The following is a 17,048-nucleotide window of genomic DNA, read 5'->3' as shown; positions in this document are numbered from 1 at the left end:
TTTATATCACCATAAGAAAAAGCAAAAAGAGACATTTTCGGGGTATTTTATAGTCCACCAGAAGAAAAAGCAAAAAGAGACATTTTTGGGGTATTTTATAGTCCACCAAAGGGAAAGTTGTTCACATGTGACATCACACATCCTTGTCTCATTGCCAATGGAGGATCTTCATGGCATTTGTGATTGCAATATTCAAATGCTCATAACTTTCTCATTATTTGTCCGATTTTTCTCAAACTTTCTTTTTTTATTCTTTGATTTTCTGTTTTGACACAAGCCTACTTGTTCCAACGGTTTCATTCCCCTTTAATCGAAAAAAATAACATAGATCAGTGCTATCTTTTCCCTGCTTTGCTCCTATTTTTTTCATTAACAAAATGATTTTCAACATTCATTTTCCTTTAAGAAAAAAAAACTTATAACCTGAAAACGATAATTTGATTCGTTATTGTTTTGTTTATACTATGAAATAAAGGTTCTTTTTATTCTCTGGAATAAAAAAGAAAGAAAGAAAAAAATCATGAGAAAGTGCTAGAGTGGCTCTTAATTGAAGTGTATTGTTCTCACAAAACGATGAAATGAAAGGAGCCTATGAGATAAGTGCGCAGTACTTCATTGCAAGATAATTAGATAATAATCCAAACAGATCTTAAAATAATGAGCTTCCTGTGAATACTTGGTTCTTTGCCAAGTTTAGACTATTCCATGTCCTTCTAAGTTTAGATCTGGACGTTAATATGCATTTATAACCTTTGTTTGAATACTGCAGTAATGCCTGGTAATGCAGTAATGCCTGGTCAAATTGTGCTCAGAACACAAAAGATATCATGATTAAACAACACAAGAAAATGGCCAGGATAATTTTGGGAACCAATTTAAGAACTCCTACCCAAATTAATTTAAGCAAACTGAAATGGGTTCCCATCGAAGATAGATGGAAATATTTTAAATGTAAAATGATATTTTCTGTTTTTCTTAATCAAAATCCAGCCTATTTGTTAAGTATCTTTAAAAAATCTGAAACTGTACATAGTATTCGTACTCGTAGTGCACAAAGCACAGGATTGATTTTGCCCAGAGTTCGAACAGAAATGGGCAAACAAAGTTTTTCTTTTGCTGGTGCATTCATTTGGAACAATTTACCTATTTTTTTAAGAAATGCTCAATCCGAATCCTCATTTAGTCTTCTATTTTGGCGTTATAACAGTCTTAATTTATAAACTGGCCCCTTGTGTTGTTCTTTTCTTTACAGTTTGTTTGTTTCAACTTACATTGTACACTGTTTATACTCATGTTTGTTATATGTTTGTATTTTTGTTGTAGGGCCTCCAAGGACAACAGTATATCAATTACTGATGGAGCTACCCTACTAAAAAAAGACTTATAAATAAATAAATAAATAAATAAACCCTACAGTCACTCATCGCTATATACAGATAGTCCTCCCGCGTTTTACTCAAGAATAATACCTTGGTCACATTTACTCTACGGCGGCCGTACGGGGAGTCAAAACAGAGGTTTTATTAATTTTTATTTAAACCACCTTTATGTAGCTGGTACAGAAAGAATGTTAAAACGTGGGTTTTTTTAACAATTACACACTAAGAAATAAAGGTTCAAAATTGAACCCCGAAAGGTTGATGGAAAATCAGCACCCTATGGGTTCAGAAATTGAACTCCTGATTTGGGGTTCAAAAATTGAACCCTGCGGTTGGGACTCATTTTTGCACCCTGCGGGTTCAAAACTGCACCCCTAGGGGTTCAATTTAAAATTTAGTGGTGCAGGGTTCAATTTTTGAACCCCAAATCAGATTTCCGCCCATGTATACATGGATATATACTCCTACACTACAAAATATGAAAATCTGAAACAATGGGAAAAACAAACATGTTTTCCTTTAAAAATGGACATTATTTTCTGAGAATAGTGGGAGAATAATGACAAAAAAAAAACAGTTTTCAACAACGGTCACCTTTCCGTCAGGTCTGAACAATACAAAATGTTTTTAAAACCAAATACTCGATATATGCATATATTTCTAAGAGAACATTTTGTCAACTGAAAGAGGAAACAATCATCGTAAGATAACATTTCATATATCTCAAATCACTAATGATAATTTGTCATTCAAATGGACCATGGTTATTGTAAAAGAAACGGGTTGGCATTAGGAAGGTCTACTGATTTTTTTGAAATAAATTGTGTATTCTCTATTATAGCCAACGCCCTCTAAAAAGCATGAATGTTATTATTCTAAATTTTTTGATAACGTATAAAACCTGCATTCCATTGGATTCAAGTCCCTATTGAATGACGTGGTACCTTCATAAACATTGTTGCATTATTTCTGATTTACACTACTTACAGTTTTTCTTTTGATCGGAAATTTCAAAATTCCAAACACATAGGCCTACAGATAAGGAAAAGCTAAACGTTCATATCATTCTAGTAAGTAATTGTTTTTTTAAGTCATTATGCGAACATTTTTGTATTTGAATTATGTTGTTATTTTGGTTTCCTAACCACGGAGGCAATGTAAATTGAGGGTTAAATTTGATTTTTACATGTGCTAATGAATGAAATAATTATTGTATATGATTGTACAAAACGGCCATTAATAGATTATTCATATATTTGTACGATTCTTATGTAACCATATTGGATAAAAATACACAAATATTCATTTCAATATTCCACCGGGTCGAACCACAACATGTCATAATTCTTAAGTATCAAAGCATAGATGAAGAATTACATTACCTATGTCTTTTTGACAGCGATGATTGGTTGACTACAATTAAGCCCCGCCTCCTGGTTGGTCATCTTATATCATAGCCTCAGCAGAAGATGATAACCTAATTATCGTGATATAAGATTTCATTGTGGTTGTGAACTAGCATCCGAGTGAGTGGCGAAGAAGAGCACCGCAGAAAATAAATCATCTTCAGATAACCAAACTGCTAATGGGAATGCTACCCGTCTTTTCGGAGATCAATCGCCAACAATGCCTGGATCCGCCGAAGATGTGCTACCCCTTCCTGTAAGATTGGCTCTGGTGTTCATTGGCCATTGGCGTCCTGGGGTAAAGAAAAATGAAGACAAAACGCTCAATCCATCCAAGGAAAACAACAATGACAACCGGAATGAGTCGAAATTCGATGAAGAGAAGATGGTAGGAGGTCCAAGATCATCCTTCGACGATGTCACGTCCCAATTGATGAACCATGATGAAAACCTACACAACCAGGAGCAACGAACCCCATTGTGCAAGAGATTGAAAGGTTTGTAAGAACAGTTAAAGCTGATATTATGATTAATTCCTCTGCAACTTAAAATCATGCTTAACTATACAGAGATGTCGTTGGTGGTGAAGTGGGGTGGATGTACTGTAGGTGTGGCTGTCAGTCATGATGTGACAACGACATTAGTGAGTTATTACGGACCACATTGGAAGCCCAAGTCATTGGAAAGCTGAAATAAAAATTAAAAAAAGCAAGTTTCATGCATTTCCACTGTTTATCATTTAGGTTTCTTGCTTTATGAGCACTCGGATCCGTTACTCTCGATATTACGCTTCTTAACGACCTGACTTACACGACGTAATTATATGTGGTTCAGAGTTGAGATTATTGATAATTATTTCATTGTTTTCCAAATTAAGAATTAATTTTTTAAAGAATACCACGCACAGAAATACAATATTTCGAGTATCCCTTATTATATTGATGATGCAATCTCCATTGCTCTAGAATTATTTTTTGAAAAGTTTTATTTCCTGCTTACTTGGCGCAATTTTTACCTGTATCTGAGTTGGTATATAACATATTTGTGGCTAAAATTAGGTAAGAAAAAAGAAGAAAGAAATAGAAGATATTCCCAAAGTTTGGTGTAAAGCTATGGGTTAACTTTTATTTGAGCACTGAATAATTAAAAAACAATCTTTTCGAATGGTCTATCGAAATTTTAATATTTCGAGCAGGAGAAACATTGTAAATATCTCATTCGTTTATTTTGAGACTAATGAAAGAAAAGGATTGCTGAAAGGAGGATTTTGAACCATCTTCAAAGAGTATTAAGAGCTGATAAGACCTTCAAAATCCTAACTGAAAAGTCGCAAACATTTGAAATATTAGATTGTAGATGTAGATGTTATTTAAATCTAGTAGAACATAGATTAAGCCGTAGAGATGTGAGAAATATCAATAATATATGATAATGTAGTAAATCATTATATACATTTTCCTGGAAACATTTTATTTTTTCATGTTTTGATATTTTATACTTAAAATCCCCCTCACACCTGGCCGAAAGTAGGCGGACGAAGGGTGACGAATTGGAAAAATGCAAGAAATGTACGAGAATTCAACGAATTCAAATAAAATTTCGGTCAAATCATGCGATCAGTAACTATCATGACTATTATCAAATTTTATCAACGAACGGTAAGCGAAGGATAAATATGACATGCGAAGGATATCGATTTTTAGGTTATCCTCTTTGAGTTAATTGTAGCCGAAGGCGAGCGAAGGGTTGATATAACCCAATAAGACGAAGGAACAGTGAGCAATGGTTTGATATGGCGTGCGATTAGAAACGAAGACGAGGGAATAGATCGTGCGTTTGTGTCATCGTGTTGCTTCGATACCGGTTCTTTCGAGATCGGTCCACTTTGCCAAAAGCGCGAAGAGGCACTATGCGCGACAAAAACACACGAACGATAAACGAACGATAACCGCAGACTAAATAAGAGATGCGAATTTAAACAGATGACCAACGATTTTTCAATTCGTCGGGAAATTTTAAACTTGTTCAATCCGCGCGAATTTGAATAATCACAGCTAGTTCAGAAGATTCAGATTCAGATTTTATTTACAACAGAAATAACAAATATTGATACAAATCATTTTCATACTTCTTAACAAATATTTACAATACATTAATGATGATCATGATAAATAACATAAAAAAATAAAAATAATAAGATGTACGAACCCAAACACGAAGGATAAATATGATTTACTATCAGTTACCATTGAAAACGATTTTTTAAAAAATAAATGCCTTTCGCTAGCCATCGCAAGGCATATTTCTGGCAATTCGGTTAGGTGTGAGGAGGCCTTTAGATGCTAATCACACCAATTTTATATACATGCATGAATACACTAATGACAAAGCAGTGGTAGACAACATTTGCAACAAATCCTTTACCCTGTTACATGTCCACTCACTTTTTTTTTATCTGAACGTTAAATCTTAAATTTCATGCAGCGGATATGATATCAAATTTGATCAAATTATTATTATATTGATCTATTGGAGATCTGTCATGCATCAAAGAAGATATTTCATGATGAAATGCTAAAGACGTAGAAAGTGTGCGAAAACATTGACCCTTCATTGCATATTGACAAGGCTGTAAAAACAAGCGAAAATTGTAAGAGGCCAGAACTTCAACTGGTGTTGATGAAATTATCAGTTACGTGCTTATTTCTTATATCATGGTCACATTTGTTCTACGGCGGCCGTACGGCTAGTCGAAAATAGCCGTTTTAACATTTTTGTACCAGCTAAATATAGGTGGTTTGAATAAAATTGAATAAAACGGCTGTTTTCGACTCGCCGTACGGCCGCCGTAGAGCAAATGTGACCAAGGTATTATTCTCATACTTGTACAGAACGAGTTGTCCTTGGGGTCTATGGGTTTCATCTGTGAGTAGGAGAGGGTGTTTGTACTGGCTATATCCCTTGCCTGGAAAATTATAAATTCCACACTCCTCGAGATTTACGCCCGTGATATCACTCAGTCCGTAAAAAATACGTTTCATTGTTTTTACATTAACTGCTATGATGTTTCTAGGATTGACCGAGTTCATCGCCAATAAACATGGACCATTTGCCTATCTGAAAATTATATCATATATTATTTTGACTGTTTGTTGTATGGTTTGCTCATATTCACAGAATACTGCCGTTGTTCAGACCTGATGGGAATGGCATTCCTTATATTCTCGTGCTGCATGATGTTTTACGACCTAGAAGCATACTTTCGTAGTTACTGGGGTATCAAAGAGTACACCCTCCATTTTGTCACGTACGTCACCTTCGTAGGTCAGCTTATGGTTTTACCTTACTGGTTCCTGTTCACGCGCATAAAATATGGGATAATCAGTAAAAGTCACCTTCGGGTTTCCACCACGTCCATGAATTTCATCGCACATCGAATCAAGGTCATCCGAAGAGGGCGTTCCGACTCGATCACCCTGTCCTGGTTCCCTTTCTGCTGCATCCTTGCGTGGCCCGTAATATCGGGGTGCTTTCGAGTCCTGTACGACTACAAATTCCGACTCTGTAAGATATCCAGCATCCATGGTGAAGTTAGTCACTGGAATTCACTCCTCGGGTTTGTCACCTACGGGTGCTTTTGTTACATCTTATACTTGCAGCGCAAATCGTTCGAAATCGAAGCGCAGCAGGTGTTCCGTTACGCCTTGGAACAGGCGCCCTACCAGAATGTCGATGCGGTGCTCAGCCGCATCCGGCAATTCAGCTTACAGTATAAATTCATCCGTAAGCACATCAGGCGATGGATGGCGTTTACTATCCTGGTTTCGACGTTCGGGCTCACATCTTGCATCGCGTGGAATTACCTGGTGTTCAATGAAGAGAAAAATAACAACCCAGACCTTCTCTGGTCCATCTACTTCATGAACGCCCTGGTCAGCTCACAGAAGATCACCTTCGTCGTTGTACCTGTGTTTGCGCTGGGTGGTTTTAACATGGATCATATTTGGAGACGCTTCAAAGAAAAGATCGCCCACAGCAGAGAATACAGGTACAAGAAATTCTGGAAAGCTGTCAACAAGTACGTCAAGGACATAAATCACGTCTCACTTTCTGGGGATGTGATATCTTCTATCATATCCTCGGGGATCGGTTTCTATCTCGGATTGAATTTGACAAAGAGCCAGGATATAAGCTTCTGGGTCGACCCAGCACAAGGTTGCAATCTGACATTTCCCACGGGTTTTTAGGAATACATGTCAACCCTTTGACACCAATGCGCCAGCCACACCAACAAAATCGAGTCCACATCGACAAGTGTTATGTAATTGGAAATAATAAAAAAAAACCTTTGAATTGTCGGTTTTGTAGGACTGTAACATAAAGGAATTATCATGATGTGGCACTTGGAGTAACAAAGAAGCTGGGGAGGGGGCGTAGTCCGTTAAACTACCCTTTCGTGGTTTGGTCAAAAATAGCATTATGATTTATACAAGTGTGTTATCACTTCTGTGGGGTTGTAAATCTAAAGAGATACTCTGACAATTATTACGATTGATTGTAACAATTGTACATGGATACACTGTAAATGCAGCTACACTTAATATAACAATTCGATTGATCATATCTTGTATATCACATGGCACTGACGAATCGATTTTAAAACTATTATGTAATGGATATATCTTTAGTTATTAAGATCTATTACTTTTTTAAATTCTTGTTTCCTCACATTAACAACTTGTTTGAGGTCCTTTAATCTAAACTATGGCAATATGTCTATTTGATATAATCATTTGAATTTCAATCGGTCTTTATACATGTTATACGTAGTATCATGCAATTCACTTCCCTCCATTTTTTTTTGCTTTTGATTGACTTCCTTACTTTTATCGATTAAAGTCAAGTAAGTTGGCCTATATATTCTAGTATTCTACTTTCTTTTCCTTTTCGTCTTATAAATTATTATCCAAAATATATCCATTCAGTTTTCACCTTCAGTCAATTAGATGAAACTTGAATATCATTTTTATTATATTGCACCACTGATTTTTTTTTCAATTTCGAACTGTTTGATTTAGATGGTTGACTAAGTTCAAATGTGTACACCAACATATTATTAGGTTGGAAAAATATATGAACTTCCACTACCTTGTCATTCATTAACTATTTTGTTCATTGATTACATCGAAAGTAATTGGTTAGTCTTAATTATGTGTGACTCCATACCAATCAATAGGAAGAGCATTATTTATTCTTCTCTGTGACACCAAATTTGTAATGGTAACCCAAGTATTTTTGGAGATGAAGTATATTTCATGACTGTCAAGAAAGAACCCCAAACGTTTCTCTGTTTTTTTTTCAAATGCATGTTAACTTTAGGTTCCAAACAATGTTCCCATCATCGAAAGTTATTTTACTCCTACTGTATATTCTCAGAGGGATGTTGTCTTCTTAGTTGAATACAAAATGACAGATTCATATATAATATATATATATATATATATATATATATATATATATATATATATATATATATATATACAATTATATAATCATAAAAGGTATAGTAAATGCCGTAGAAATGAAATCATAGATTTTAAAAGGAGCATAGCTCTCAAAAATGAAAGGTAAAGTCACACTCTTCGTCAGTGCCCATGATGTGACAAAAAAGAGAATTCAAAATCCGTTTCTGAAACAGTCGTGAAAAACACGTCTGTTCATGGGCATACGGATTGTGAAACTAACCTTTCAAAGAAATCAATGCGCTGAAGATGGAGGAAGCGCACTGTAAAAGACGCATAAAATGACGCGTTGCCATGACTGCAAGATGACAATGGCGAATCTCCGGCTCCAAAACAGGAAAATCTGAAAAGGGCCTCACCGCCAACAGTCGAAGTTTAGCAGTAAAAAGTACATGAGTAAAATAGAAATAGTCTGCTTCGGCATAGGAATAATATAATCATAAAAGGTATAGTAAATGCCGTAAATATATATATATATATATTTATATATATATATATATATATATATATATATATATATATATATATATATATATATATATATATATATATATATATATAAGAAAAAAATGATTGTCATCCGTCAAGGATAGAAAAAATCTACTAATAATTGAAGAATAGCCGAATAAAATTTAACTTCTACTAGTTTCATTTAATCTTCAGAAAGTAAAATTTAATCTTCACTTTCTGAAGATGAAATGAAACTAGTAGAAGTGAAATTTTCTTCGGCTATTCTTCAATTATCACTTGCAGCTTCTGTTTTCTAAAATTAGTTGGTAGTTGGTGAAACAACAAATATCTATCGATCAACATATCCGTTGATAATGACCAGGGTCCTGTTACATACAGCTTAGCGATTGATTATGGGACTTATCTTTACGATTGATCATACAAAACAATCAATGACAGATTTTTTTAAAATAAGTGCACACCTAGTTATCAATAATGCATATAGCATTTCCATTTATTTGAAAGCAGGATAAAAGAGCATTGTATAAATGCCTTGCTCACGGGCATAGGTGCCGCGGCCGGAGATCGAACCCCGGACTTTCCATGTAAAGCCTGTATAGCCAGGCACCTTAGACCACTCGGCCACGGAAATCGGCCCAACGATCGATCGCAAGGACTTATACGGGGCCTAGGTGTGCTAGATAGCTAAAAAGTAGAGAGGAAGCGGAAACCCTCTTAAAAACTGATACATTCCTATATTGTTCCTGTTTTTATTTTTCTATAATACTTTGTAATTTTGTCATGTTTGTTGATTTTTCATGTTTATTGATGCTGTATAAAGCCTATTTCTCATTTTGATTAAAGTACATTGAAGTGTTTGAAGCATACATCACGCTTACGGGGATTTCTTTCAGATCGTCTTTCCAATTTACTACTCGACTACTTTCACATGATACTATCAGTATGGTTGTAGATTCGTTTAATCTGAAAACTTTTCCCGCTGTATTAAGACTGAAGAAAAAAGTCGAGACATATTGTTTTTTTTTTAATATTCTTCTTGAGTTCTGTTGGGGGGTATTTGTGGCACTGTCATCATAACAATTATAAGGATCTAGCTTATGGAACTTAATCATAAGATCAATTACACATCTCTGAATATCCTGTGCGAGTTTCAAGTCACATGACCAAGGTCAAAGGTCATTTAGGGTCAACGAACTTTGATAATGTTAGGGGTATTTGTGGAGCTGTCATCATGACTTTAAAAGTTCGTAAATCTAGTTCATAAAACTTGGGCATAAGAGTAACCGTGTTTCCCTAAATATCCTTTGCGCATTTCAGGTCACATGACCAAGAATTGGCATCGTAACTTAGAAAATATATGGATCCACACATGTAGTTCACGGAACATAGACATAAGGGTAATCAAGTATGAATGATTGTTTTGCACACGTCTTAGGTCACATGATCATATTCAAAGGTCATTTGGGGTAAATGGACGTGGTATTTTATTATCATATGAATGTTTTTTTTTAGTGAATAGTTATTCAATAGCTGTTTTCAAAGTCACCATTGCTGCTATATCGAATCGCGTTATGCAGGCGAGACTGCCAGAGGCATTCCACTTGTTTAAAAGTCTTTGGTGTGACTCGGCCGGGGGTCGCAACCACGACCTCCCGTTCATGAGGCGAGCGCTCTACAGAGCCACCATTGATTCGGTCAGATCAAGAGCATTACAATGTCATTAAATCTTATTTCTGAAACTATATAGCTGAGTGAACTTGACACCCATAGTAACGAGTATAGATCAACAGGCAAACAGGTTCATATTTCCTGGTCGCTTTTAATTACCGTGGAGTGTCTTCCCTCTTTACATTTAATTTCCTTGTATAATTTGATATTTGATTACTTTACAGGCCCCAGCCATTATGAAGTAAAAACAAAAGAAAGAAATGGAAATAAATTACACATGCTCTAATGTAATGGCCTTGGATGTACATCGTTGATGGAAGAATATATGCCACACTGTCTTCTTTCTTGACATAAAGCACTTGGAATTATTCTCACCATTTAATACAAATAATGTAAATCAACTCCATTCTAACATTCACCCTGGACAAAAGTTTGACGTTAAGATACCACAAAAATTACAAAATATGCTGGTGATAGTTTGAGTAAAATCAATCACATATATAGAAAGACGTTAGAATTTTAGTTTTTGAATTGTGACGTCATAAACGAGCAGCTGTCCAATATGTTATGTAATATAAAATGCATATATTTCAATTTTAGTGTTTCATGAGACTACGAACTGTTTTCTTTTAGGAGCCGTGTGTGAATTTATTTGTCTGGTCATATACTGAAAGTACAATAAAAAACAACATTTTTAATTTTTAGAGGAAATGAGATTTCTTTTTTTTTAGTGCACGATATTTTACTGACTTTTTTTTACAATAAAACTTTTGTCAGGGTGAACTTCCCCCTAATTGCAAAAGTTGATTTAAAAAAAAGTCATTCAGATTCTTTGTATAGGTTTTTTTTATTTGTTTCATCATATTCCAGAAAAATTTTCACTGCAGGTTTAAAGAAAAATATATTTAATGAATGAAGTGTTAGTACCCCTATAGTACCATATTTCACTTCGCCCGTCCCAAAAAAAAAACGTACATGCACTGCACTTTGAAATATGCAGTTTGACAACTTAAAGGTGAATGAAACCTTTGGAACAGGATAGCTTCTGTGAAAACACAAAAATCAAAGAAACGAAAGTTTGAGAAAAATCGGACAAATAATGAGAAAGTTATGAGCATTAGAATATTGCGATCACTAATGCTATGGAGATGCTCAAATTGGCAATGCGACAAAGATGTGTGATGTCACTTGTGAACAACTCTCCCCATTATACTTTAGTATATATTTCACTTAAATTGCCTCTTTTATCACATCTATCAGTAGATCATGTGGTCTTTCGATAGGAGGGCATGTATTACAGATTTTTAAAGAATGCATCATGGATAAAGAGTTAGTATCACCATAAGAAAAAGCAAAAAAGAGACATAATAGTCCACCAAAGGGAAAGTTGTTCACATTGTGACATCACACATCTTTGTCGCATTGCCACTAGGAGGATCTCCATAGCATTAATGACTGCAATATTCAAATGCTCATAACTTTCTCATTATTTGTCCGATTTTTCTCAAACTTTCTTTGTTCTTATTCTTTGATTTTTCTGTTTCGATAAAAACCTACTTGTTCCAAAGGTTTCATTCCCTTTTAATGTTCACATCATGCGTGACATTCCACCGCAATCAATTGAACATTCTCTCCAAACTGTTTTACCCACTCATCCGCGAATAATCATAATCAAGTCATGTACTGCATCTTTATGAAAGAGGAAGATGTTATAAGCTTTTCGAATCTTTCCCCTAACATTAGCATTTGAACTCCCTTTTGATACCGAGTGTCGCTTGCTAATGCCATATTATTTCTTATGCTAGTGTAATACGCACTTCAGGGAAGCATACATTCGTAATTCCGAGGCGTTATTCCGCAGGTTTGTTATTACGAAGGTCCGTATTTCCAAAGTTTCGTAATTCCGAAGGTTCGTTAGTCCGAAAACGAAGTGAGGTTCGTAATTCAGAAGGTTCGTTAATCCGAAAACGAAATGAGGTTCGTAATTCTGAAGGTTTTTTAGACCGAAAACGAAGTGAGGTTCGTAATTCTGAAGGTTCGTTAGTCCGAAAACGAAGTGAGGTTCGTATAATTCTGAGGGTTCGTTAGTCCGAAAACGAAATGAGCTTCATAAACCAAAAAAAAAAATTGTTGTTCTACGGCATCCCCAAACAAACCAATGAGGTTATTTACAAGACCACATCTTTTGCATTGGGCAAGTTACTGGAAATTCCCGTTGAAGAGGCAGACCAAATTCAAATCATCAATGCTCATCGTCTACCTACGAAGAGGACCCACAACGGAGCCAGCGGAACCCCGGCCCCCGAAGCTTCTGATCCCATCATAGTCCGTTTTGCATAGATGTACGACCGGGACCGAATTCTTCGCGCCTTCGAGCAGCCAAGGCAACCCCGGGCTACTGACGGCAACCGTAGGGATGGCGACCGTGTAACCGTCCGTACTGACCCACCCCCATCTTTGAAACGCGAGCGTGGTCATCTAGCATCAGTTGCATATAACATTTGCAGAACCAAGCAATTGAAAACCAGGATAAGGATTCAAGGAACCAAAGTACTGCTGCAGACTAAAAACCCTAATGCACCTTCTTCACAGTGGTCAACTTGGACTGAGTAGATTTACTTATCACATGCAACATCATGACTATGGAATTATGAATATCATTGGAGACCGAGTCAAATTCAATCCCCATAACTTTGCAAGGACGAATGGAGTAGGCCTGATCCATCTTCTATACAGGTATTATATACCCCATCATGTTCTATCCCCATTTGGATAATTGCTAAATAATTAATTATCCCATTTTCATCCATTAAAATGACCCCTTCATTATGATTTGAAACTTGGGTAATTATGTAAGCCAAAATTAAAACAAATTTAAACGATTTATATTGTCATGATTACTACATGTATGTCTATGTAATACAGTTAATACAACTGCATTTTCTCTCAATATTACTGGATCCTAGATTGTTGGATCCTAGATTGCACAACCCTTTCAAGTAATATTTGATGTCATTTTCATTTTTCATGCATAATAACTTGAATTTTATGTTTTCTTAAAGGAATAGGCCTACATTATTTCCATTTTACAATTTGACTAGACTTTTGGGCATAGCCCTGAATCACCATAGGTTTTGTTGACTGGTAAATTGAAACAATAACCTCTATTGCTATGATTATAGTACATGTTTAGCTAATCAATAACTGCATTTCTTTATTTTTACTGGATTCTAGATTGTTTGACCCTTTCCAATAATTGATGTCATTTCATTTTACAATTTGTTGGTAATTTTATGTCATCAATGAATACATTATTGCATTTCCCCTTTATATTTAGATTAAGATTTTGTGCTTAGTCCAGAAAGCCATAGTAGGTTACGTAGTCTGGTACTTTACAGCTACATGTAAGTAATATTGACTATTAAATGTATGTTCCTCTAGTCATGTCATGCATGCTTCCTTTATTTCAATTTTATTTTTTTCACCAATATCATCCAAATGGTAATGTTATTTAATGGTACAGTAACTGTCGTTTATCATTACAATGCATGACTATCTTGTCTTAATCCTTATTTTTTATTTACGACACCTTTTTTCACCACTATTTGCTATGCTAATCATTTCCTTGTTGGCATCACAAATTATTGAAGGGAATCAAACCAGAATGAAATGAAGCAAATCGAAGCAAAATGACATACAATTCTATTTTTTCTTCATCAAAATGAGAGAAAACTATGCTATCACTATTCAGCCGATCATGGATACGATTTTGACTTGGTACACTGATTGGACAGGTTTTATGATGGACCTATTCTAATAATGAAATTACTTGTCCATTTTTTCATCCATTAAGATGAGTACCGGTATAATGACCTCTTCATTATGAATTGAAACTTGATGTAATCATGTAAGCCAAAATTGAAACAAATTCAAACAATTTATATTGTCATGATTACTACGACTATGTAATACAGTCAAATCAATACAACTGCATTTTCTCTCATTATTACTGGATCCTATACTGTTTGACCCTTTCCAGTAATAATTAATGCCATTTTTTTTCATGCATAACAATTGGAATTTTATGTTTTCTGAAATGAAAACATTATTTCCCTTTTACAATTTGACTATACTTATTGGGCATAGCACTGAAAGCCATAGTAGGTTATGTTGACTGATATATTGAAACAATAACCTCTATTGCTATGATTATAGTACATGTTTAGCTTGTCAATACAACTGCATTTCTTTATTTTTACTGAATTCTAGTTTCGTTTGACCCTCTCCAATAATTAATGTCATTTCATTTTACAAATTATTGGAATTTTATGTCTTTAATGAATACATTATTGCATTTCACCTTTTATATTTAGATAAAGATTTTGTGCTTAGTCCAGAAAGCCATAGTAGGTTATGTAGACTGGTAGTTTACAGTTACATGTAAGTAATATTGACTATTTAATGTATGTTCCTCTGGTCATGTCATGCATGCTTCCTTTATTTCATCATATTTATTTATCTATTTTCTCTTCAATATCATCCAAATGGTGATGTTGTTTAATGGTACAGTAACTGTTATTACAATGCATGGCTATTTAATTTGTTTTAATCCTTATTTTTAATTTATTACAACACCCTTTTATTCACCATTATTTTCTATGCTAATCATATGAAATACAATTATTTAATTGTATTTAATTTGTTTTAATCCTTATTTTTAATTTATTACAACACCCTTTTATTCACCATTATTTGCTATGCTAATCATATGAAATACAATTATTATTTTAGTTTTTCTTCATCAAAATGAGAGAAAACTTTGCTATCGCTATTGATTTTGACTTGATAACCGATTGGACAGGTTTTATGATGGAGCTATTCTAATAATGAAATTAAACTTGTCCCATTTTTCATCCATTAAGATGAGAATAATGACCCCTTCATTATGATTTGAAACTTGAGTAATCATGTAAGCCGAAATTGAAACAAATTCTAAAAATTTATGTTGTCATGATTACTATACATGTTTACCTACATGTATAAAACAGTCAATACAACTGCATTTCCTCTCATTATTACAGGATCCTAGATTGTTTGGCTCTTTCCAGTAATGATTGATGTTTTTTTTTTTTCATTTTTCATGCATAATTGCTGGAATTTTATTTTTCTGAAATAAACACATTATTTCCCTATTAGGCATTGCTCTGAAAGCTATAGCAGGTTATGTTGACTGGTAAATTGTAAAACCTCTACTGCTATGATTTCAGTACATGTTTCGCTAGTCAATACAACTGCTTTTCTTTATTCTTACTGGATTCTAGATTGTTTGACCCTTTCCAATAATTAATGTTTTTTCGTTTTGCAATTCATTGGAATTTTATGTCTGCTTTAATGAATACATTATTGCATTTCCCCTTTTATTTTTAGACAAGATTTTGTGCTTAGTCCAGAAAGCCATAGTAGGTTATGTAGACTGATACTTTACAGCTACATGTAAGTAATATTGACGAATTAATGTACTAGTATGTTCCTCTGGCCATGTCATGCATACTTCCTTTATTTCATCAGATTTATTTTTTTTTTCACCAATATCATCCAAATGGTAATGTTGTTTAATGGTACAGTAACTGCTTATTAATTATTATTATTATTATTACTATTACAATGCATGGCTATTTATTTTGTTTTAATCCTTATTTTTATTACAACACCCTTTTCTTCACCATTATTTGTTTCGCTAATTATATCCTGTGTGGCATCACAAATTATATATTGGTACCTTAATCTTTTGTCAAACAGACATTATGAAGCACCTTATACCATGCATACATTATTCTCTTTATTAGTTTTGCATTATCTTTTTTTATATACAAATTTACAATAATTCCTCAAATGGATAGGTAATAATGTGCTGGCTTTTGTACACTTTCATACAAGCATGCATTATTCTGAGTAGCTAGTGAATATTACAGCATTTTCTCATTATTACTGGATCCTGAATTGTTTGACCCTTTTCAGTAGGTAATTAGTGCCATTTTTATTGTGTTTTTTTGTATTTTGTTAATTATCTCCATGAACACTTATTTCATTTTCCCTTTTACATTTAGATTAGATTTTGTGCATAGCTCTAATAGCCATAGTAAGTTATGGGAGTGGTACATGTACATTTAGAGGTAAGCAACATTGACAAATTCATGTATGTTCCTCTGTCATGTCATGCATGCCCTTTTTATTTCATTTTATTTATTTTTTCCACCAATATCATTATCTAAATGGTAACGTTATTTGTAACTGTTATTACTCATTACAATGCTTGATTAAGTTTTTATTATTTTATTTTCTTTTTAATTGTTATCTTATTTCAACACCCTTTTATTGACCATTTCTCGCTATGCTAATCATATCCTGGCTGGTATCACAAATTTTATATTGCTACCTTAATATTTTGTCCTAATCAACATAATGAATTTGTTCACACCATGCTTACATTCTTTTATTATTTTAGTATTTAGCATCCTATTATTGAACGTTCAAATATCATTGCCTCAAACGGATGAATATAGACAATAGTGTGCTAGATTATATACATCTTCATGCATCTA

At 34.2% G+C, this 17,048-nt stretch overlaps 1 protein-coding gene and 1 long non-coding RNA gene across 2 annotated transcripts; both read left to right on the top strand.

Annotated features, from left to right (window-relative positions):
* Positions 1-2,139: 2,139 nt before the first annotated feature.
* On the top strand, positions 2,140-8,265 carry LOC121422613. Its single transcript, XM_041617770.1, has 3 exons — positions 2,140-2,161; positions 2,911-3,282; positions 5,963-8,265. The coding sequence occupies exons 1-3, from the start codon at positions 2,140-2,142 to the stop codon at positions 7,030-7,032; spliced, it is 1,464 nt and encodes a 487-aa protein (XP_041473704.1). The 3' UTR covers positions 7,033-8,265.
* A 4,277-nt stretch (positions 8,266-12,542) lies between these two features.
* On the top strand, positions 12,543-15,089 carry LOC121423159. The gene is made up of 3 exons (XR_005971244.1): positions 12,543-13,182; positions 13,784-13,850; positions 14,820-15,089. It is a non-coding gene; the product is annotated as an uncharacterized LOC121423159 (long non-coding RNA).
* The last annotated feature ends 1,959 nt before the right edge of the window (positions 15,090-17,048 follow it).

Source organism: Lytechinus variegatus, chromosome 10 (genome assembly GCF_018143015.1).
Source record: "Lytechinus variegatus isolate NC3 chromosome 10, Lvar_3.0, whole genome shotgun sequence".
NCBI classification, from domain to species: Eukaryota; Metazoa; Echinodermata; class Echinoidea; order Temnopleuroida; family Toxopneustidae; genus Lytechinus; species Lytechinus variegatus.
Note: the sequence above shows the minus strand (reverse complement) of the source record. Positions and strands in the feature narration are given on the sequence as shown.